We start from the raw sequence: 22,589 nt of genomic DNA, 5'->3' as shown, positions 1-22,589 counted from the left end.
ACTGGGGAGTGCTTGAAGGGCTCTGAGCTGGCGACACGGCCCTGGTGACAGGGCAGAGGGCACCTGAATGCCCAAGCGCATCCCGTGTGGGCGATGGTTGCTGTGGCAGAGTCCCGGCCAGGTGAGAGCCAAAGGAGGCAGCCAGACTCAGGGCGGGGCCCAAGGGTGGCGGGGGCTGCAGAGCTGCCAGCCGCCTGTCCTCTGCCTGAAAAGCCCTTTCCTTCGGAGCCTCCCAACTGCCTGATCTAAAAAGCACGCAGGCTCCCCTGGCTCCCGGCTCCCTGTTGTCTGGGCTTCAGGCCGTGCCTGTGCTGACTTTCCTATTGTCTGCCTAGCCCCTATTCCCTAAGAGCCCAGGGATACCAGGTCCCCATAGAATGAGGAGAGTAGGGTTTGATAAGTTTGTTGTTTTTAATTGGACAAATCAGAGAGACTGGTTCACTCTCCAAATGCTCACAGCGACTGGGGCTGGGCTGGGGCTGAAGCCAGGAGTTGGGAGCTTGATCCTGGTCTCCCCCATAGGTGGTAGGAACTCAGCTACTTGAACCATTACCGTAGCCCCCAGGGTCTGCACTGGCAGGAAGCTGGAGTCAGGAGCCAGAGGTGGATGTTAAATCTGGGCTCCCCAACATAGGGTGCGGGCTCCCAGCCGCCAGGTTACACGTCCGCCCCAAGGGCCAGGTTTTCCTTTGTTGATTTTAAGATGCATTCATTTATTTGAAAGGCAGAGTCACAGAGAGAGGGAGACACAGAGAACATGAGCCATCTTCCATCCACTGGTTCACTCCCCATATGGCCGCAACAGCTAGGGCTGGGCCAGCTGGAAGCCAGGAGCCAGGAGCTTCATCCAAGTCTCCCACGTGAGTGACAGATGGCCCAAGCCCTTGGGCCCCTGCACCTGTGTGGGAGACCAGGAAGAAGCCCTGGCTCCTGGCTTTGGATCAGCCCAGCTCCGGCTGTTGTAGCCATTTAGGGAGTGAGCCAGCGGATGGAAGACCTCTAATTCCGCCTCTGCCTTTCAAATAAATAAATCTTTAAAAAAAAAAAATAAGTAAAAATTAAAGGGGTAGGCGCTTGGTACAGCAATTGCCATTTGAGTAAGGAGGTGGAGTGGCCGGGACGCAGGGCTCTCCAGGGGCCCCTCCCTCAGCAGGCAGGGGTTTGGCTGCCTGGTCCCTCAGTGTCCCCACAGCCTGTCTCACCACGAGGGCTGTCACCCGTGTCCTCCCAACTGTGGCTTTAACCCTTTTGAGAAAGCAGATAATTTTATTTGCATGTTGATTGCTTTTACAAACTTCACACACACACACACACACCGGGGAGTCTGAGAATTTCTCTGGGTGAGAAAACACCACTGAGACAGGAATGGGAGGCAGCAGGTGGTGGGTCCTGGGTTCTCCTGCGGGTCGGTGAGTAGAGAACAGACAGAGAGAGAAGGAGAGGTAGAGAGAGAGAGGTCTTCTATCTGCTGGTTCACTCCCCACATGACTGCAACGGCTGGAGCTGCGCCGATCCAAAGCCAGGAGCCAGGAGCTTCTTCTGGGTCTCCCACGCGGGTGCAGGGGCCCAAGCACTTGGGCCATCCTCCACTGCTTTCCCAAGCATTAGAAGCAGAGTAGCCGGGACTTGAACCGGCGCTCTGATACGGGATGCCAAGTGTTATAAGTGGCAGTTAACCCACGGAGTCAGCACGCCAGCCTCTCCAAGTCAGGGAATGAGCTGTAGCCATGTCCTAAGTCCCCTGACCCTGGAAGGAAGTGGGTGCAGAGCTCATCCCTGTGTGTCAGCACCCCCCGCCCCACCCCCAGCCCGCCCGCATCCCTCTGCCTCCTTCCCCTGCCTGCTCATCACGGGCGCGGTCAGCCTGCCCGAAGCAGGGGTGTTTGCAGAGGCACGCCTGTGCCACCAGCAGTCCCTGCGCCTGGGGCTGTCCCTCCTCACCCCCTCCCTCCCTCCCCTCACCGAGGTTTCTGTATCTTTCCTCCCCCAACACTGCCCTGCCTCCCCCACCACCACACACAGGCCAGCCCCTCAGGCTCCCACACTGCAGAGCGCCCTGGCATTGGAGCACCCAAAGGCTGCCCTCCGGTTCCCCGTCCCAGGCTCCACGATGAGCCCCGAAGCCGTGGTGCACTTCGGGGCCCCGTCAGCTCAGTCCCATTGTGGGCGTCCACCCTCCTGGAAGGAGCCGGTTTCTCGGGGGTGGGGTGGGGGTTGGGAGGAGAGGAGAGGCAGTGAGGGCAGAACAGTTCAGCAGCTCGCCGGTGGCCCCCGCTACCCAGGGCCACCCGAGGGCCTTGCATCCACCGGCCGCCGTAGCTGTCGCACCCACGTCTCCGCGTGGGCCCTGAGCTAGTCTTCGGCTGGTGGTCCCATGTGTTTCCAAGACAAGAGGGTTCAAGCTCCTCCTCCCACTCGGCTTTTCCAAGACCTCAGCGTGGTCATGCCTGCCTAGCGCCCAAGCCACAGGGGCTAAAAATACTCTTTTTTCCACTGAGAGTTTCTCTTTCCACCGAAGAGAGTGAGCTGCGGGGGCAGGGGGTGGTCAGAGGAGGGAGGAGTGGGGAGGAGGAGGGGAGCAGGGGTGGGGCAGGAGGGCCATGAGGGGCTGGAGGTGTCATGTTCTAGAAAACTCCAGGGCAGAGCACAGCCACCCGGATCCCTTTACCATGGCTATGACTATGTGCAGGGGCAGTGCCCTGGCAACCCTGGTTACTGGGACCAGGAGGTCTGGTCTGGGAGCCTGAGCAGCAGGCCACAGAAGCCCCCTTGTGTCCAGAGGCCTCCCAGACCCTCCCCCCACCACACACACACCCAGTATAAGCCAGCAGCGGTCTGTCAGTCTAAAGTTTGGTGGTTCAAAACTGAGAGGGGTGGAGAAACGAGAAGAAAGTGGCCCGTGTTTGCGTGGGGGCTGTTCCCGTCCAGAGCCATGAAGGAGCTGAAAGGGTGAATTGACCCCTTGCCTTCTTTCTCCTCGTTAGATAATCCTCGGCTCCGTAGCCATAGGCAGGCGAAGGGAGAGTCTGAGAGCCTGGCTGTCTCAGTGCAGCTCACTGTGACAAGGGCCCTCAGGGACCGCTTGCCTGTCGCCACCCTCTCTGCCATCAGCTCGGGGATTCTGAGCAGATCAGACCCCTCCCCTTCCTCTCCCACCCCCAGGGTTGCCACACCTCCCAGGGAGAGGCTTCCGTGCCAGGTCAGCCTCCAGAGAGCCCTCCCATGTCACTGTCCCTTCAGTCTGTGACACATGCAGTGGCCAGAGTGCTTCTGTTCTCCCAGGCAGGGCAATAAGGATGCTTAGGGGCCGGCGCTGTGGCGTAGCAGGTAAAGCCACTGCCTGCAGTGTCGGCATCCCATGTGGGTGCCGGTTCTAGTCCTGGCTGCTGCACTTCCAATCCAGCTCTCTGCTATGGCCTGGGAAAGCAGTAGAAGATGACCCAAGTCCTTGGGCCTCTGCACCTGCATGGGAGACCTGGAGGAAGCACCTGGCTCCTGACTTCGGATTGGTGCAGCTCTGGCCCTTGTGGCCTCTCTTTGCCTCTCCTCTCTCTGTGTAACACTGACTTTCAAATAAATAAATAAATCTTAAAAAAAAAAAAAAAAGAAAGAAAGAAAGAAAGAAAATGAGGTTGCTTGGTAACCGGAAGAACCAAATTCAGTTTCAAGCTGCCAAGTGCTGGCCGGTGGGCTTCCCTGTGCAAGGGCAAAAGAACTGCTACTCTTTAAAAAAAAAAATTTTTTTTTTATTTACTTATTTGAAAGTCATTGTTACAGAGAGGCAGAGCAGAGAGAGAAATCTTCCCTCCACTGGCTCACTCCCTAAATGGCCGCAAAGGCTGGAGCTGGACCGATCCAAAGCCAGGAGACAGGAGCTTCTTCTAGGTCTCTCATGAGGGTGCAGGGGCCCAAGGACTTGGGCCATCTTCCACTGCTTTCCCAGGCCATAGCAGAGAGCTGGATCAGAAGAGGAGCAGCTGGGACTTGAACCAGTGCCCATATGGGATGCCAGCACTGCAGGTAGCGGCTTTACATACTATGCCACAGTGCCAGCCCCTGGTGCTCCCTTTAAGAGGTGTCTGCCTAGGTGTGGGAAAGACGGTGGGCAGGGTTATTTGGGCATGCACCAGACACCATGGGTTTCCAGTGGGACTACTGTTCCTTTAAACACCCCCCCTACCCCTGCTCCTGCCCCCATTCATTCCCTGTTGGCATCAGTGGTGAGTACCATCACAGGGCGCCCTGGACAGGGGCTGCAGGCCTGGCAGGTGAGAAGGGGTACACCGGCCAACACGGCTCGGCTGCAGACAGCAGGTGCCAACTCCCACACGCCTGGGCAAAGAGGGGCATTTGCCAGGACAAGGCAGAGCCTGCTGCATGCCCAGGCCTCCAAGCCAGGGGAAGGGCGGAAGGGATCAGAAAAGTCCTCCAGACCTTGATGTCCGCACCTCCCTCTCAACACCAGCTGCTGTGTCTCCTGCTCCCAGGCCTCCTCCTGGAGCCCACAGGTTGAGATGACTTTCAATTCCCCCCAAAGAGAACCACCCATTCCCACCCCCACCCCGCCCCACAGGCAGAGGAGAATCTGGCTCGATGCAGGTCATGTTGTTCCCTCCCCTCCCAACAGTGCAGGCTCAGTTACTGGGGTCCCCTCTGTCCCCACCGAATGAAATGCCAGAGCATTTTGAAATGAGCCAGGACTCAGCTGGATGCTAATTTCAGGGACCGGGAGTGTGGGGGAGTGAGTACCGCAGGAGCTGCTGATCGGGGACCTGACTCTGGGGCCCTCCCTGGAGGCTGGGCCTCCCACTGCCCCGCTGCGGACACCTTTGGCCCATTCAGAATCCAGAAGGAAGCCCTGGCCGAGACAGGCTAAGCGGACACAGCGGTGTTAAACCCCGAGCGTGCGAATGAATAAGGGCACTGGGTGGCGTGCCTCTCATGTCCTCAGAATTAAGGAGGCTGTTTAGAAACGGACCTTTTAACTTCCAACGGGTCTGTGGGTTGGAGATAGAATTTCTGTGGCTGCTTCCGGATTGGCTGGAATGCTTGCTGGAGCCAGGGAGGCAAGGCAGTTAAATGGCGTGCAGACAGCAGACTTGGCAACAGAGGGCCGGAGCACTGCAGGCTGCCCCTCCTCCCCCCAGACATGAGCACTGGGGAACTCGGGCTGAAGGGAACAGCACAGGAGGGGCTGGGCCCCACTGCCAGGGAGCCCTTCAGATCTGCTTTTTTTTTTTTTTTTTTTTTTTTAAAGATTTATTTATTTGAAAGGCAGAGTTACAGAGAGACAGAGAGAAATCTTCTTCCGGCTGATTCACTTCCCAAGTGGCTGCAATGGCTGGGGCTGGCCCAGTCCAAAGCCACCAGCCAGGAGTTTCACCTGGGTCTCCCGTGTGGGTGGCAGCAGCCCAAGCACTCGGGCCATCCTCTGCTGCTTTCCCAGGTGCATTAGCAGGGAGCTGGATCGGAAGTGGAGCAGCCGGGACTAAAACCGTTGTCCATATGGCAGGTGGCAGCTTAACCCATTGCACCATGCCAGCGGGCCCCAGATATGCTTTTTTGTTTATATATACATTCTTTAACTTCCAAAGAGTGGAATATCTTAGAAGAAAATGTGTAGGGGCCGGCACTGTGGCGTAGCCAGTAAAGCTACTGCCTGCATATGGGCGCCGGTTCGAGTACCGGCTGTTCCACTTCTGATCCAGCTCTCTGCTGTGGCCTGGGAAGGCAGTGGAAGATGGCCCAAGTGCTTGGGCCCCTGCACTCGCATGGGAGACCTGGAGGAAGTTCCTGGCTCCTGGCTTTGGATCGGCACAGCTGCAGCCATTGCAGCCAATTGGGGAGTGAACCAATGGATGGAAGACCTCTCTCTCTCTCTCTCCCTCCCTCCCTCCCTCCCTCTCCTCTTTCTGTGTAACTCTGACTTTCAAATAAATAATCTTTTTTTTTTTTAAAAGAAACTATGTAAGAGTTTCCTGAGTTAAGAGAAAGGGTAATCTGTTGGAGTCTTGTCGTTCCTGTCTGCATTGTGTGTATATTTTTTTAAGGTTTTATTTTTTATTTGAGAGGCAGAGTTACAGACAGTGAGAGGGAGAGACAGAGAGAAAGGTCCTCCATCCACTAGTTTACTCCCCAAATGGCCACAACAGCCAGAGCTGTGCCAATCTGAAGCCAGGAGCCAGGAGCTTCTTCCAGATCTCCCACATGGGTGCAGGGGCCCAAGGACTTGGGCCATCTTCTACTGCTTTCCTAGGCCGTAGCAGAGAGCTGGATTGGAAGTGGAGCAGCCAGGACTCGAACCGGCGCCCATATGGGATGCCGGCACTGCAGACAGAGGATTAACCTACTGCGCCACAGCACTGGCCCCTGCGTTTTTTTTCTATCTGGCCCATGTATGTTGAATCTAGCCTCAGCAGGACACAATAGAAGCAGCTTGGGGTGGGGTAGCAGGACCCTTGGGGATGAGCCCTCCTCTGGGCTAAAGTCTTCCCTCGGGCTGGGCTAGGCAGTGACAGCCGTGGCCATCTCAGATCAGCTGAGACCCGGAGCTGGCCTGGATTTCACAGCCTACATCCATCTGTCCTTTGTTTTTTGCTTTCTGCTCAGTTCTCCGCCACCCCCAGCTGCACAGCCCAGCAGTTGCTTTCCTGTGGCTATGGAGCTGCCTGCATCCTGGGATGTCACAGGGCTTAGGTGTCATTTCTCTGTCCCTGCGCCAAGGAAATTCGCACCATAGTTCCGTTTCATGCTCTCATTCGCGCGCTCAGTGGCACCTGCAAACCACAATTTCGCCAGGGGAGGCCCACAGTGGGTTTCGCCAGAGAGCTTTGCATTCAAGCGTGGGAGAGCACTGGCTTCCAGGGCTGCCCTGGGTTTTCAGGGGCCGCAGCCGCCTTTGGGGGGGCGGGGGACGATCTTTCCCAAGGGCCTTCTTCTGCCTCCCGCAGGCGTGGGCCGACGCCTTCCGCAGCAGCCCCGATCTCACCGGGGTGGTGCACATATACGAGGAGCTGAAGAGGAAAGGGGTGGAATTCCCCATGTCAGACCTGGACGCTCTGTCTCCCATTCACACGCCGCAGCGGGTAAGCTTCCAGCTGGCGTTCTAGAACCTGCTGCACGCGGGCAGGCCAAGCCGCCGCCACCACCCTGCTGCCGCTCCCCCGTGAATTATTCAGCTTGTCAATGCCCCCGGGGCATTGCTTTTTAATAACAAGGGGGAGTGCAGGCGTGAGACAGCTGGCTGACTGGTGATTAAGCGGCAGCATCAAGCCCCCCTCCCCAGCTTTCACACTGACTGTGGAAGATTATAATAGGAGGATCGGGGGCTGGGGTGGGGGTGGGGGGCGGCTGCTGGGCAGAACCGTCCTGTGCGGGTCGTTAGCACCTGCTCTTTCAGGGGCCCCTGGCACCCATCCTCGGCACCGGAGCCCCCAGGTCAGCACAGAAGGGCAAAATGTGCCCCGTGGTTTATCAGCTGTGCATACCACGTACGTCTAGAAGGGAGGCTAAGCTGTGCGTTCAGCATCAACCCCAGGGAATCCGTGGAGTCCTCCAAGCCCAGGAAAGACCATGTGGGGGCCTCCTCCTGCAGCTCTCCTGGTGCCAGTGGTCAGGGGAGCCACATGGATTGGGCGGGGGCTGCACGCTGCACGCTGTCACACGTAAGAACCAGGAAGGCGCCAGGGTCTGCCAGGGGTCCCTGTCCAGGTGCCACCAGCCTGCTGCTGGGTGGCCCTCCTGTGTGGGTGGAAGGACTGGGCCCAGAGCGGACCCTGGGGTGGTGCCAGGCCCCACCGCGGAGGCAGCACCGGTGGACGTAGCGCTGTGCCGTTGTCCGAGGCAGAGCGTCCCTGAAGTGGATCCAGCCGCAGCCATGCCCCGGTCCCAGCCGCAGCAGAGGACAAGCTCCGGCTCCTACTCCGCACCTGCTCCTGCTCCCTACTCCGCACCGCAGGCCCCGGCTCTGAGCATCACTGGGCCCATCACGGCCAATTCAGAACAGGTACTTGCACGCTTTGGGGCCACGTGGGACTCCCCCAGAGCGGCCGCCGTGCAGGCGTGTGAGGGACGCCGGGGTCCCACGGGGACCGAGCCCAGTGCTGTGTGTGCACGGCAGTGAGCAGGGCCTGGGAGGCAGCCGGGCAGCCGAGGCACCAAGGGTCCCCGAAACACAAATGGCGCTCTGGCAGGGGCCCTGTGCAGGCGGGGGCGCCAGCAGGTGGCCTGGCTGGGGGCAGACGGCACATGCGCGCAGCCCACTTGGGGAAGGCAGCTGAGTCGCTGATGGGCTGTCTGTCACTGACGGAGGACTGCCTATCCTGCAACAAACAGGCTGGCAAAAGCCGTCAACGCTCCTGTGGAGGCAGAGGCCGGCGCCAGGGGGCGCTCCAGAGCGTTCTTCCCGCTTTAGCGCAAACGCTGCCCACCCATCCCTGGGTCCCGTTCTGATGCGCTAAGGCGGTTTTAAGCCCAGCTTGAGATGAACCGTGGAAGCTGACCTGTAGATGAATCCACATAGTTTCTGTTCAAGTTTGAGGATGGGGCGAGGAACGTCCCGCCCACCTGCGGGGCCGTACAAGCCCACGGAATCATTGGGTCTGGCGGGACTGGAAACGCATAGTGCATCCAAGCAGGCTCATTTTGCAGTTATCATTTGGTACAGCCTGCAAATGAGGTTATCAAGATCCAAATGGCCCTTGCCAGAAAATAAATGGTTCCCTACCTTGCTGAAGCAGCTCCAGCGAGTATGTATAGGCGGCAACAGTGTGGTGCCAGCACTGAGCCCCCTCTCATTTCTCCTGGGTGCTGAGTTGGGGGAGCATGGCGCACGCTTGAGGGGGCTGGTGGTCACACAGGCCTGGCTCCAAGACCACCTGCCACTCTCTGTGGGCTTTCCACCTCCGGTCAGCTACCAGTCCCCCTGCAAGGCAGGAGGAGGAGGCTCCTGTGGGAGCCACACCGTGCTGTGTGCACCTGTAGGGCCCAGCTGACAGGTGCAACACAGGGTCTGTGCTACCTGTGGGCTGGGCCAGCGAACTCTGCTCCTTCCTTGGTAACCACCTGGCCTGGGCCTGCCTTCGAAAGCAGGGGTCTTCTATACCAGGACAGCCCAGAGGTGGGGGTCGTGCGGAATCCTGCAGCCTGCTGCCCCCGGGAAGAGTGGAGCAGAGAAGATGGGGGGGTCATCAAAGTCTGCCTGAGCATGCCTTAGCTGCAGGCAGAGCCAGGGGCCAGCAGGAGTCTCGCGGGGCCTGGGCCACGTCCTGGGTTCACCACCGACTCAGGTCCCCCTGTCCCTGCCCCTGTGCTGGGGGCACAGGTCTCAGCCTAAGGAAGCCCCAGCCCTGAGGGCTCAGGGTCCTGCTGAGAGATGGCAGCACAGGAGAGGCCACACTTGCTGCCTCAGTGGTGGTGGGTGGATGGGGGGAGGGCAGGGCCAGTCCCGTCTGCCAGGGGTGGTGGCTGAGCAGGGGAGGGGAGGGGAGGACTCCCTGAGCAGTGTCAGGCTTCAGCTGTCTCCGGAGGGTACAGGAGGGAGAGCCCACGTGTGCAGTGGGGAGATGCCTGTGCACCAGCACCGTGGGGATTTCACGGCAACTGCGAGGTGTGGCGTTGTCACCACCTGTCCACAGGTGAGGACACTGGCTGTGGGTCAGGTCCGTCTCTGGACATGGCTGCTGCCACCGCTGCCGTGGCCTGTGGCAGCTTGCGACTCTGTTCGCCAGCGTGCATTGGTCTCACATGGCTGAGCCTTGAACCAGTGGGACTTTCATTTTCTTTTTTTTTTTTTAAGGTGTATTTATTTATTTGAGAGGTAGAGTTACAGAGAGAGAGAGGGAGAGACAGAGAGAAAGGTCTGCCATCCACTGGTTAACTCCCCAAATGGCTACAGCAGCCAGAGCAGGGCCAGCCTGAAGCCAGGAGCCAGGAGCTTCCTCCGGGTCTCCTATGCAGATGCAGGGGCCCAAGGACTTGAGCCATCTTCCACTGCCTCCCCAGGCCACTAGCAAGGAGTTGGATCAGAAGTGGAGCAGCTGGGACTAGAACTGGTGCCAATATGGGATGCCAGCACTTCAGGCCAAGTCTTTAACCCGCTGCGCCACAGCACTGGCCCAGCATTTAGATTTTTGACACTCCCCGGAGCAGGGGCCGTCCATAGACCAAGGTGGCTGCAGGGTGCCGGCCTTCAGAGCGCCTGCGCACCCCGCTGGAGTCTCCATGAGCAGCCACAGCGCAGGTTCCCAATCAAGGTGGGGTGGTTTGGAAGAGTGAGGCTGGAATGCGCTCATGTCCCGCTCCCATTAGTGCTGCCGGTGGCACAGGCACAGATGACCACCCTGACCTGCCGCCCCCTCCCAGGAAGGCCACTCATGCAGCATGCTTTCAGGAGGGGTGCCCAGGCCTCATCTCCCCGCGGACACGAGGGCCCCAGCCCTCCCTCGTGGGGGCCCAGGTGGCCGCAGCCTGACCAACCCATCCCTGCCTTCCTCTCCCCCCACCTCCAGATTGCAAGACTGCGGAGCGAACTAGACGTTGTCCGAGGAAACACGAAAGTCATGTCGGAGATGCTGACGGAAATGGTCCCTGGGCAGGAGGATTCGTCTGATCTGGAGCTGCTGCAGGTGAGGGGCTTCGTCCTGTGGAATGGGGCGGCCCGCAGGCGCCAGGATGCACCGTTGTCCACGCTGGCCGTGCTCAGCGTCGTGTTGCCTCCCAGGGTGCACGTTAGCAGGAAGCTGGATTCAGAAGGACATTGAGAGGGGCCGGCGCTGTGGTGCAGCGGGTTAATGCCCTGGCCTGAAGCACCGGCATCCCATATGGGCACCGGTTCTAGTCCCAGCTGCTCCTCTTCCCATCCAGCTCTCTGCTACGGCCTGGAAAAGCAGAAGAAAAAGGTCCAAGTCCTTGGGCCCCTGCACCCACATGGGAGACCTGGAAGAAGCTCCTGGCTTTGAATCAGCACAGCTCCAGCCATTGTGGCCATTTAGGGAGTGAACCAGAGGGTGGAAGACCTCTCTCTCTCTCTCTCTCTCTCTCTCCCTCTCCCTCTCTCCCTCTCTCCCTCTCTCCCTCTCTCCCTCTCTCCCTCTCTCCCTCTCTCCCTCTCTCCCTCTCTCCCTCTCCTTCTCTCTCTGTGTAACTCTGACTTTCAAATAAATAAATAAATCTTTTAAAAAAGGTACATTGAGGACTCAAATCCAGGCCTTCCAATATGGAATATGGACATTTTTAAATTTTATTTACTATAACTTAATTTTTTGAAGACTTTTTTATTTATTTGCAAGGCAGAGTTATAGAGAGATCTTCCATTCTCTGGTTTCACTCCCCAAATGGCCACAACACCTGGGGCTGGGCCAGACCAAAGCCAGGAGCCAGGAGCTTCCTCCGGGTCTCCCCCATGGATGCAGGGGCCCAAGGACTTGGGTCATCTTTCACTGCTTTCCCAGGTTCATTAGCAGGGACCTAGGTTGGAAGTGGGGCAGCCGGGATTTGAACCAGTGCCTATATGGGATACCAGCATCACAGGTGATGGTTTAAACCCACTGTGCGGCCGGTGCCGTGGCTCACTAGGCTAATCCTCCGCCTGTGGCGCCGGCACACCAGGTTCTAGTCCCGGTTGGGGTGCCGGATTCTGTCCCTGTTGCCCCTCTTCCAGTCCAGCTCTCTGCTGTGGCCCGGGAGTACAGTGGAGGATGGCCCAAGTGCTTGGGCCCTGCACCTGCATGGGAGACCAGGAGAAGCACCTGGCTCCTGGCTTCGGATCAGCGCGGTGCGCCGGCCACAGCGCTGTTTCTCTCTCTCACTGTCTACTCTGCCTGTCAAAAAAATAATAAAATAAAATAAACCCACTGTGCCACAATGCCAACAGAGAGACAGCCACAGACAAACAGAGATCTTCCGTTTGCTGGTTCACTCCCCAACTGCCCACAGTAGCCGGATCTCCCATGTGAATGGCAGGGGCCCAAGTACTTGAGCCATCACCTGCTCTCCCCCAGCGTCCACATGAGCGGGAAGCTGGAATGGAAGCAGAACCAGGACTCAGCCCAGGAACTTGGCCATGGGTCAGAGCCGCCCCGCTGTTGATGTGTTGCTGTATTTTCCTCTCGGGCCTTTTTTTAGGCTTGTTTTTAAAATAGGGGAGATGACATGGTCTGTGCAGTCTTGTGCTGTTTCTGTCCCTCAGCATTGTCAGAAACCCCCTGGACTACACACGAGAGCTCTTCCATCCGCCCCTCCCTACCACAAGGCATTCCTGAGACCAAGCCGGGAGCTCCTGTTCTCCCTTGCCAAACACTGAGGTTCCCCAGCCTGGCGTCTCTCACACTGGTGACTCTCCATGAGCCGTTGGGACCTGGCCACCCGCATGTCTGAAAGCAGAAGGCTCCTGTGGTCCCACTCTGCCCTCATCAGCCTTGCTCTGTGCTGCTCCTCGGAGCGCCCCCTTCTGACTCCAAAGCCATCGGGTCCCGAGAGATAAGAAGTGTAGCCCCCAGCGGCGGTGTGCTGGAGACGGGGAAGCAGCTTGTGGTGTCACGCTGCTCCGGAAGCCAGGACAAGTACCCTGGGCCCCCTGCAGAGCCCCCAGCAGCCCTCTCTTGCTCCCAGACCCACACCTGCCCGTGCCCCAACCACTGCCTGGCACCTGCCGCCCTGCAGTGCCTCACCCCTGCAGGAGGGCCTCCCTCTGCCAGGCTGTGCCCAGATGCACAGGAATCCGAGGTCACTCCCTAAATTGACAGGGCCTCTTGTGGCCGCTTTGTGCTGTGTCAGCGTTTTAATTCCTGCTGACAAGGGAGTGGGGTGGGTGCATGGGGCTTCTGCCCTGGACAGAGCTGAGCTCCTGGCAGTGAATTGAACAAAGCCAAGATGCTTGCACAGACTAGAGCTGACCCAGGCAGCAGGAGTCCCTCTGTGTGTGTGTGCATGCATACGTGTGTGTATTTGTGACTGTGGAGTTGGGTTTTTTTTTTTTTTTTTTTTTTTTGGTCTTGTTTTTTGTTTTAAACAAGCCCCGTCAGCCAAGACAAACAGAACCCAATCTTCTGGCGTCAGCTCACAGTTTTCAAAAATAGGCTGCTTCCCATGATGTCTTCCCTCCCTCTGTCTTGATCCAGCGCCAAGCCCTGCAGCCCTCGTAGCTAACTTATAAATCAAACCGAAAAGGGACAACTCTCGGGTGCGTCGTGTGACACGCACAGCTCCCCCTGGCTGGTGGACGACAGGAGCTCCCAAAGGGCCCTGCCCGTGGGAAAACTCTCCAGTCTGCCCAGCAAGACCTGGGATCCCAAGGCACCCCCGCCCCCCACCCCCGGGAACCCCCTCCGTCCATCTGGAGGGCGGCCAGAGCGCTCAGGGTGAAGCAGTGCCAAGCTCAGCGTACTGGCCAGGGCCGTGCGCGCAAAGAAATGCATTCATCACCAAGGCAAAGGTCCCTGCCGACAGTAGCTGCTGCCTCCCCGGGAGGCGGAGGGAGTGGGAGATGGGGAGAGTGGGAGAGGTAATTGGCGATGTCAGCCCCCAGGTGGCACTGGCGTGGCTCATCCTCACAGGGGTGGGGGGTGGGGTGAGGGTAGGGGCAGGTTATTGCTTCCTGTGTGTTGCAAAGCACTTCCAGGGGTCACTGCCACCTGCCTGCTCCTCCGGCCCTGGTTGCAGCTGTTGGCCTAACGACTCATAGCAGGTGGCCGACTTTTGGGGGCCAGGATGAGGTCACCCTAGAACCCCAGGCTGTCAGCTTAGCTGGAGCCCCCAAGGCAGATGGAGGCAGGGGTGCGTGGAGTGAGTGCCTTATGCATCCGCCCTCATTCTCTGAGTTGGGGGAGACCCCCAGGCAGCCAGTCCAGCTCCAGCATCTCGTCCGTCAGTGCCTGCCTCCTGCCTGCCAGCCTTCTCTGCACCCCAACACTGAGCTGTTGCTGGCAGCACTGTGTTTTTAGACAGACGTCTCGGTTGGATTTGGGGGAGCAGCACAGCGGGCTTACAGATCGCTGGGTGCACATGCCGGCCCCCACCACAGCTCTCTCTGAGCCCACTGCTCCTCCCTCCGTGGCCTGGACTCATCACTGTCACCTTGCATTCCCTGGGCACTCATTCAGGATTCAAGTCTGTCTCTCTGCAACCTTGCCCCTGCCCTGTCTTCTCAGGCCACAGAACAGGATGAATCCCTCTTTCCCACGGGTAGGACCTTAAAGATTTGAAGATGGCCGCCAGCCCTGCCCCCTGCCCACTCTCCAGGCAGCAGGTGCAGCGGTCAGCAGCCCACCCTTTGATGACAGGTGGCTCTCTGCCTGCTCCGCTGTGTGGCTGTTAAGCCGCATCTTTCTCATCCTGCCTGCAGACGCCTGGGGCCAGGCCTGACATTTGACTCCTCTCATCTGTCCCTGCTCAAGTCACCCCCTCGGCTGCAGTCTGAGTCCAGTTTTCTGGGGTCTTTAAAGCGTCTGATTCTTTGGGTTAAGTTTATTTATTTGAAAGGATGAGGAAGAGAGACAGACAGACAGACAGACTGATCTTCCATCTGCTGGTTCACTTCCCAAATGCCCACAGCAGCCGGGGTGGGGCCAGGCTGAAGCCAAGAGCCAGGACCTCCAACCACATCTCCCATGTGGGTAACAGGGACCCAAGTACTTGGGGCCATCAACCGCTGCCCTCCCAAGATGCATTAGCAGGGAGCTGGCATCAGAAACAGAGCGAGGACTTGAACCCATGCACTCTGATACGGGATGCAGGCGTCCCAAGGGGTGGCTTTAACCTGCTGCCGCACAAGACACACCCCTGAAGGTCTCGATTCTGTCACTCAACTCCCTCTCTCTCCCAGTATAGCCTTTTGAGCTCTTTCTTCAAGTACTCACTTTTCACTGGCCCAGTGGTGCCCAGAAGGGCCGTTGTCCCACCACCTTCTTTCAGATTCCAAGAGCAGCCTCCTGCACACCGAGTCTTCAAGTAGCAAATGATGGTCCCTTCTCGTGTCATGTATCAACCAGGACAGACCAGCTAAGGCCATTTCCTCGGGAGAAGCCGGCTTGTCCGACACGTCCGGCTCCACTCTCCCTCCTTCCTTGTCAGGGCTTTCTTCTCCCCTTTGCAGGGACAGAAAAGAGGTCCCCCCCCCACCCTGGGCCTCATTCAGTGGTCCTTCGGATGCCGACGGGGTTCGAGGAAAGCCGGGAGGGCGATAAAAGCCGGTTTTGTCAGGTGGGGGTGAGCCTGGCCCTTGAACAGAAGACAAAGGCGGTGGGATTGATGCGACAGGAGGGAGAGGGTGGCGGGTGGAGGGCTGTGGCACTAGTCACCAGCTCCTCCCCTGCTCCGTTGAGAGCCACAGGGGGCAGGAGACCCGAGCTGAACTCATTAGCAGTCAGGGAATCCCCATCATGGCTGGCGCATGGTGGAAAGGTGACCTGGCAAGCTGCTGGCTCTTGCATCTCGGACCCAGAAAAGGGGGGGGGCAGCATCTGGGTGGTTTGGAGGTGGAAAGAGGCCGAGGACGCCTAGGCCAGGCTGAAGTCGGGAGCCAGGAACTCCCTCTGCACCCCGAGTACTTGTGCCAACATCTGTAGCCTCCCAGGAGACACTGGTAGGAGGCTGGATTGGAAGCATGGAGTACCTGGGACTCAAACCACGCACTTGGCTATGGGACGCCGGCAACAGCTTCCCCTGCTGTTCCCCAATGGCCAAGCACTGGAACTGGTGATAGAGAGCCAGGACTGGCCCAAACGCTGTTGTATGGGATACCCATGTCCCAAGCCAGGCTTTAACGGCTTTGCTGAATGCCCCGGGGAGTAGTGGCCCCTGTAGGCAGAATGGGATTCCACAGGGGCCTGCCTGTGGCCACCTGCTGTCCTGGAGTGTCCGAGGTGTGTTTGGAGATGACCTGTGGGCCCAGAGGTGGCCTTATTCTTCTTCCCTGCCACGTGCCCCCACGCTACCCTCACTGGCAGGTCCTGTGCCTTGTAATCAGCCTGCAGTTTGGATGGGTGGGGACGGAGGCTTTTCCTGTCCCCGGCCACAGAAAGCCAGTGTTGGCTGCTTGGCCACAGGCACCGGACGGGCCACGCCTTCCTGAACTGGTCCTATGGGTGCGGTCTGCCTCTGTGGGAGGGAGTGCGATTCAGGATCCTTCTACCCATCAGAGATTTTCTGTAGACTCCTGAGTGCGGTAGCAAGAGAGGCTCACACAAAGCCTGGCCCCTGTGTGTGCAGGACACACACTGTGGCCCAGAGAGTGCCTGGGGCACATGGCGGAGAGACTGGCGCTCAGCTGGGTCTTCTGTCCTGGCCCCAGCCGCTCCTGCGCCATGGCTGCAGCGTCCCCCCAGTTTTCCATCCAGGTCTCCCTCTAGCCTGTCACCAAAGCGCGCTGGGGATACCTCTGCCCCAGTATCTCTTTTTTTTTTTTTTCTCGGTTAGGTGACGAGGGAGCCTGGTCTTTCCAAGTTAACCTACCTCTGCACTCTAAGGGGCACACGCGCTGAGCTCTGGCGACGGGTTAGAAATTGTCTACTGCGGCCCCGGCTGTTGGAATCCTTCCCGTCCCTCCACGGTGCTTCCTCCTTCCCTGCGTCTGGGCTTCCGGATGCTGTGTGTGTTTGCGTTCCCGTTGGCGGTCGGGCTCGGCCTGCAGTGTCTCTCAGAAGCACACTTCATGGCGCGCTCTGTTGCTGCTTTTCCCGTGGCGACTCGGCTTGCACTGTGCGCATCCACGGGGACCCCCATGGCAGTTACTGTGCGAAAATCTGTCACTGACCGAGGCCCCGGCCAGTTCTCAAGTGTCCCTCTCCCGGCTGGCCTGGGGGCGTGAGCCAGTTGCCGTGGAAGAGAAAGAGCGTCTTGCAAATGGTTCCCCCTTCAGTGCGCATGGGTGTCCCCCTGCGATTAATTTCCAGCGTCCGCCTCTCCTTATCGATTCTTGCACCGTGCGCCTGTGTAGCGAGGGCTTCTGCTTGGTTCAGAGGGGCCTGGGGGCAGGTCTCGGAGGGAAGTAACATTGCAGCCGGACAGGAATTCCCCCCTCTCGGAGTGCAGAGCGCGTGCCTGAAAGAGGACAGTGGTGAGACCCTGGCGGTGTTTCTGGGGCCCGAGGGTTGAGAGTGCTTTACCCGCAGGGGCCCCAGGTGGGCAGAGTGGAGGCACACACCTCCTTCCCCCTGCCGCCCCAAGCCTGGCTCTGACGCCGCCCCTCCCCCCACTTCTCTGCCACTGGGCTGCTGTCACCTGAGGCTCCTCGGCAGGGCAGGGAGAGAGGCTGTGAGTGGTGTTTGCTCAAGGTCCCTGCTCCCAGGGGCCACCCCGGGTGGGAACCTGTTCAGAGAAAAGTCAGGGCGGGACCCTGTACTGGGTTGCCTAGTAACCGAGAGAGATGGACAGCACCGTCCTGGCTGTGCTAAGGGCTCCGATCAGCGTGGGTCAAGGCGAAGGACACCGATACTGTGGCAGGACAGTCAGGGCCCACAAGCCGCCCCGACCAGAGACCGGAGTCCCCGGCAGCAGCTCCTCTCTCAGGCGAGCCCAGGGCTGTGTTCGGATGTTTCTGGGCTCACCTACCTGGGCCAGGCATCTTCCTTCCCCCACTCCCGGGGAAGGAGCCCCAAGGCCTGGGCACCCTCAAGGCGGGGGAGGGGGTGGGGGGCTGCACCTGGTTGGCCGCTGTGCCCCTGCCTACAGGAGCCTCCAGCTGTGGGGAAAGGGGCGTGTATCTCAGGGACCCCACCTGCCGCCTTGGGCCGAATGTAGACTACAAAATCCTCCACTGATGCACCGCCCCCAGCACCCGGGAGCGCCTCTGTGTCAGCCTGGGGTCCTGGGACACCCTCTCTGCCCCCCGGGAGCCCAGCAGGAGCGACCCTGAGTTGTGGGTCCCAGGGGGCAGGTGAAGGGCCCTTCAGGCCCGCTCTGGGAGCCGATTCAGCAGAGGGTAGCAGGAGGCCCTGACCTGGAGGCTGGGAGACGGAGCGGGGAGCGCTGAGCAGTGCTGGCAGGGGTCAGGTGCTCCATCTTTGTCGTACAGAGGAGGCACAGAGCCCTGGCAGGCACCCAAGAAGAAGGGCGTGGGTGAGGATTCTCTGCTGGGACGGGCAGGGCTGGCAGGGAGCAGCCCGACCCAAGAACCCCCAGGGCGCCGCCGCGTGCAGAGCTGTAACATCTGGAGTGCTGTCCTCGGCCAGCCGGGGAGCCTGGGGGGAGCTTTGGACAAGGCGACACATGGACAAGGTGACAGAGGTGTCACCACTACAGTACGCCTGGTGCAGTCCTAAGATAGACTTGGGCTGTGGAGGGTGGTGTTAAATAAAGCGCTGGTATATTCTAAATGACTAAACCCCTGCACCCAGAATTCCACTTGATGGAAGCTCTTCTGGAAAAACACAGGCCTGGGAGTGTGTGTGTGTGTGTGCGTTCATGTGTGTGTGTTGTATGTATGCATGTATAGGTGTGCGTGTGTGTGCGCGTGTGTGCTGTGTGCACGCAGGCACAGATGTTCGGGGCTGCTCCAGGTTGGCCAGAAAAGGCAAGCCCACTCAGCGGGTGGCAAAGAAGAGAAATGTTATAACGCACAGTAAGAGGATGCATTGCACGGCCATAGGAAGAGAGCTCGGGGGTACTTTGTCGAAGAGAGAAAGCGAGGTGCAGGCAATTGGGTTTTTACATTTTGTGCCAGCGCCCCCTTGTCTCCAAGGCGATCGCGGGTCTGCCTACGGTTTTAGGAACCAGCCATGCACTCCGTTTGTGCCTCTTAAGAACCAGTGCAGATTTTGTTCAAAGGCGGTAGAACATAGAATGAGCGCCCAGCAGGCCCTGCAGAGGTGCGTGTGTCCTCCCCCCACCCCCAGGAGCTGAACAGGACCTGCCGCGCCATGCAGCAGCGTGTGGTGGAGCTCATCTCCCGCGTGTCCAACGAGGAGGTCACGGAGGAGCTGTTGCACGTCAACGACGACCTCAACAACGTGTTTCTGCGCTACGAGAGGTGGGCCCGGCCCCGCCCCCCGCGCGGCGGCCCCGCCCCCGGCCCGCCCCTGGTCCCGCCCCCACCTTGAAAGGAACGTTGCCATAACACAGGGATGTCTGGCATAGACAAAGGAGAGAGCTGGAGATTACAGGGGAAGATGCCCATCGGGGATGCTGATGTGTTCCCAGAGGACAGGTGAGGGCCTCTGGCCCTCCCCCGCCCCCACCAGGGGTGGGGTGGGGGACCTGAGCAGCAGGAAGCTGGCTGGGGGGGGGGATTAGGCTGTGCGTCTGTCTTCCCTGTCCCCAGGGATCATGCTTTGAATTTGACAAGGATTAAAGAGGGGGGAAAAGCTCCGCTAAGGAAAAGGATTTCCTCTTCCTTCGCCACCTTTAGAAAGAGAAAGAAAAAAAAAAAGCTTTTCCCTTTGTAAATGTCAGTGTGTCCGGACTGCGCCTGAGACGCAGACAGGGTAGGCAAGCCGCTGCCGGGGATGCCGTCCAGGACACACACACACACTCTCCCTCCAACTCCCTGCAGCCGGATCAGTGCAGTCTAAGGCCACCAACCTGGACATTGTCCCACAAGACAAAATGCAAAACATCTGATTTAGACCTAGTAGTTAGTGGGGTTTTTTTCCTGGTTTTTTGTTTGTTTGTTTGTGTTTTTTTTTTTTTTAAGATTGATCTATTAGGGCCAGCCACTGGCATCCCATATGAGCACTGGTTCGAATCCTGGCTGCTCCACTTCTGACCCAGGTCCCTGTTAATGCACCTTGGAAAATAAATATATAAAATCTCTTTTTTGAAAAAAAAAAGGACTATAATTATTATTATATATTTATTTGAAAGGCAGAGAGACAGGGAAAGATTTTCCATCCACTGCTTCACTCCCCCACAACCCCCAAAGGCTGTAACAGCTGGGGCTGGGTCATGATGAAGCCAGGAACCTGCAACTCCATCCTGGTCTCCCACGGGGGTGGCAGGGACTCAAGCGCTTGGGCCATTACCCACTGCTTCCTTGGTGTATTAGCAAGATGTTAGATTGAAAGTAGAGTAGCCAGGGGCCCGCACTGTGGCGTAGCGGGTAAAGCTGCCACCTGCAGTGCCGGCATCCCATATGGGCACCGGTTCGAGTCCTGGCTGCTCCACTTCTGATTCAGCTCCCTGCTATGGCCTGGGAAAGCAGTAGAAGATGGCCCAAATGCTTGGGCCCCTGCACCCACGTGGGAGACCTGGAAGAAGCTCCTGGCATTGGATCAGCCTAGCTCCAGCCGTTGCGGTCATGTGGGGAGTGAACCAGTGGATGGAAGACCTCTCTCTCTCTCTCTCTCTCTCTCTCTCTCTCTCTGCCTCTCTGTAATCCTACCTTTCAAATATATAAATCTTTTTTAAAAAAGTAGAGTAGCGGCCGGCGCCGGGGCTCACTAGGCTAATCCTCCGCCTGCGGCGCCGGCACACTGGGTTCTAGTCCCGGTCGGGGCGCCAGATTCTGTCCCGGTTGCCCCTCTTCCAGGCCAGCTCTTTGCTGTGGCCAGGGAGTGCAGTAGAGGATGGCCCAGGTGCTTGGGCCCTGCACCCCGTGGGAGACCAGGAAAAGCACCTGGCTCCTGGCTCCTGCCATCGGATCAGCGCGGTGTGCCAGCCGCAGCGCTCCGGCCGCGGCAGCCATTGGAGGGTGAACCAACGGCAAAAGGAAAACCTTTCTCTCTGTCTCTCTCTCTCACTGTTCACTCTGCCTGTCAAAAAAAAAAAAAAAAAAGTAGAGTAGCCAGGACTCCATTAAGGCTCCCATAAGGGAGCTACCTAACCTGCTATGTCCCCAAATCCACCCTGCCCGAGACCTCCTGGTTAGTTGAACAGGAAGTTTAACAGCAGGCACAGCCCCCACCCATCACCCTGATGGCTGTACCTTGGACTGTCCTGAATGACCCAGTGTCAAGGCCGAAAAGGCCCTCGACCAGGCCAGCCTTCCCCGCTGAACTAGGGGATCCCAGAAGTCCTCACCACCTCTGTACTCACCAGCCAGCGCCCCACTCACTCAGCGTGTGGACTAGTCCCTGGGGACAAGGGCCTGGCACCAGGGAGGGTCACAAGGACACACACTTACCTTTGTGGGCTCGGGCTGATTTTTGTTGTGGCTGTCACAAGCAGCTGTGGTGGGAGGGACTGGCGGTCCCCTGCCCATCTGCTGGGGAAGGTCACCTCTGCCCACCCCATGTCAGTGGGTGAACAGGAGCAGATCGGAGGGCCTCCACGCCAGCCTGCGGCCGCCTCGTATCACCCTGTGGCTCCACTTCCCCCGAGTGAATGGACTTACGTTTGGGGATTTTTTTTTTTTTTTTTTTTGACATAGAGAGACAGACAAATAGACCCAGACAGACACAGCTCCTGTCTGCTGGTTTAGTCCCCATAGGCCCACAGTGACCAAGGCTGAGCGGGGGGCCTGGGTAGCACCAGGAGCGGGAAATTCCGTTCACGTGAGTGGCGGGAGCCCAGCTGGCTTGAGCCAACACTGCCGCCTTCCCGGCTCTACATTAGCTGGAGTCAGGAGCCGGAGGTGGGACTCGAACCCAGGCACTCTGGAGTGGGACGCAGGCATCTTAGCAGCTAAGCTGAGTGCTCCCTGGGCTTGGGTTTCAATTTTCCAGCTATTGCTGGAGCAGCTTAGCAGGAGCTAACGGGGCATTTTTACGCAAGAATCCATGAATCTCAGCGTTACAAAGAGCCCAGAAGCACGGCTGGGGCCAGCAGCCCTGAGCTGCCCCCCCACCCCGGGTCAGTTCCTCCAAGACAGGGTGGGAAAGGCACCCTGGGACTTAAAATGTTTCAGACGTGTTAATGTTCCCGTCCTGCTCCTGGAGCGCAAACAGAGAGAGCAAGAGATAGACAGACATCATCAAACCTCAGTGCACACACCACCTAGCCAGATTGTCCCTGCTGGGACACCCTCATCCCCAGCAACTAGGAGGTCGGTGTGGAGCCACACACCCCACGGAAGCCACTTTCTCAGGCTCCCCTTACCGGCGGCACTGGAGGGCTTTAAGATCCGGGGTGGGTGGACCCATCCTCTCCCACCTCTGTGCACCTGCTGACTTGCCACCTCCAGGCTGTCTGTCCCACGTGCAGTCCGGGTGGTGTCCTGGGCTGAGCACCCGCCCCACCCATTATCCCCCAGCACAAGCTTGGCACTCCTTCTTGTACATCGGCTGACCATTCTGCTGTGTGCTGGCCAGCTCCCCCCAACCCTGATACCAATTCAGGTCCCATGGGAGACAGAGGCAGGCTGGTCCGCCCAGCGGGGGAGCCCCAGGCATGCAGACAAAGGCGCCGCACGGTTTACGTGTGGATCTACATCCTCCCAAATGGGACTGAGGTTGAGGTCCTCCTCAGGCTGTGAGCGCCACGGCGCCATGGCAGGTGCATCTCTTCTTACTTCTGCCTTCTCTCCCCCGCTAGGTTCGAGCGGTACAGGTCGGGCCGGTCAGCTCAAAATGCCAGTAACGGAGTAAGTATAGTTCCAGGAGCCCCTCCCATCATGGGGGTGGGCGTGGGGGAGGGGAGCAGCTGCCCCAGTTTGGTCTCGCCCTGCCTTTTTCTAGCTAGGGTTAAAATCTTTTCATAACTGCGGGGTAAACTATGAT

At 58.6% G+C, this 22,589-nt stretch overlaps 1 protein-coding gene across 4 annotated transcripts in view; it reads left to right on the top strand.

The window, feature by feature from the left end:
* The window catches only part of TOM1L2 (target of myb1 like 2 membrane trafficking protein), a 122,316-nt gene that overhangs the window by 86,392 nt on the left and 13,335 nt on the right, over positions 1–22,589 (top strand). For all 4 annotated transcript variants that reach the window (XM_070061570.1, XM_070061569.1, XM_051829030.2 and 1 more), the window contains exons 5-9: positions 6,951–7,085; positions 7,847–8,005; positions 10,509–10,625; positions 18,831–18,964; positions 22,405–22,453. In XM_070061570.1, the coding sequence (XP_069917671.1) occupies positions 6,951–7,085; positions 7,847–8,005; positions 10,509–10,625; positions 18,831–18,964; positions 22,405–22,453 (594 nt within the window). The remainder of the gene's footprint in view (positions 1–6,950; positions 7,086–7,846; positions 8,006–10,508; positions 10,626–18,830; positions 18,965–22,404; positions 22,454–22,589) is intronic.

Source organism: Oryctolagus cuniculus, chromosome 17 (assembly GCF_964237555.1).
Source record: "Oryctolagus cuniculus chromosome 17, mOryCun1.1, whole genome shotgun sequence".
In the NCBI taxonomy this organism is placed as follows: Eukaryota; Metazoa; Chordata; class Mammalia; order Lagomorpha; family Leporidae; genus Oryctolagus; species Oryctolagus cuniculus.
This window is presented reverse-complemented; position numbering and strand designations above follow the sequence as displayed.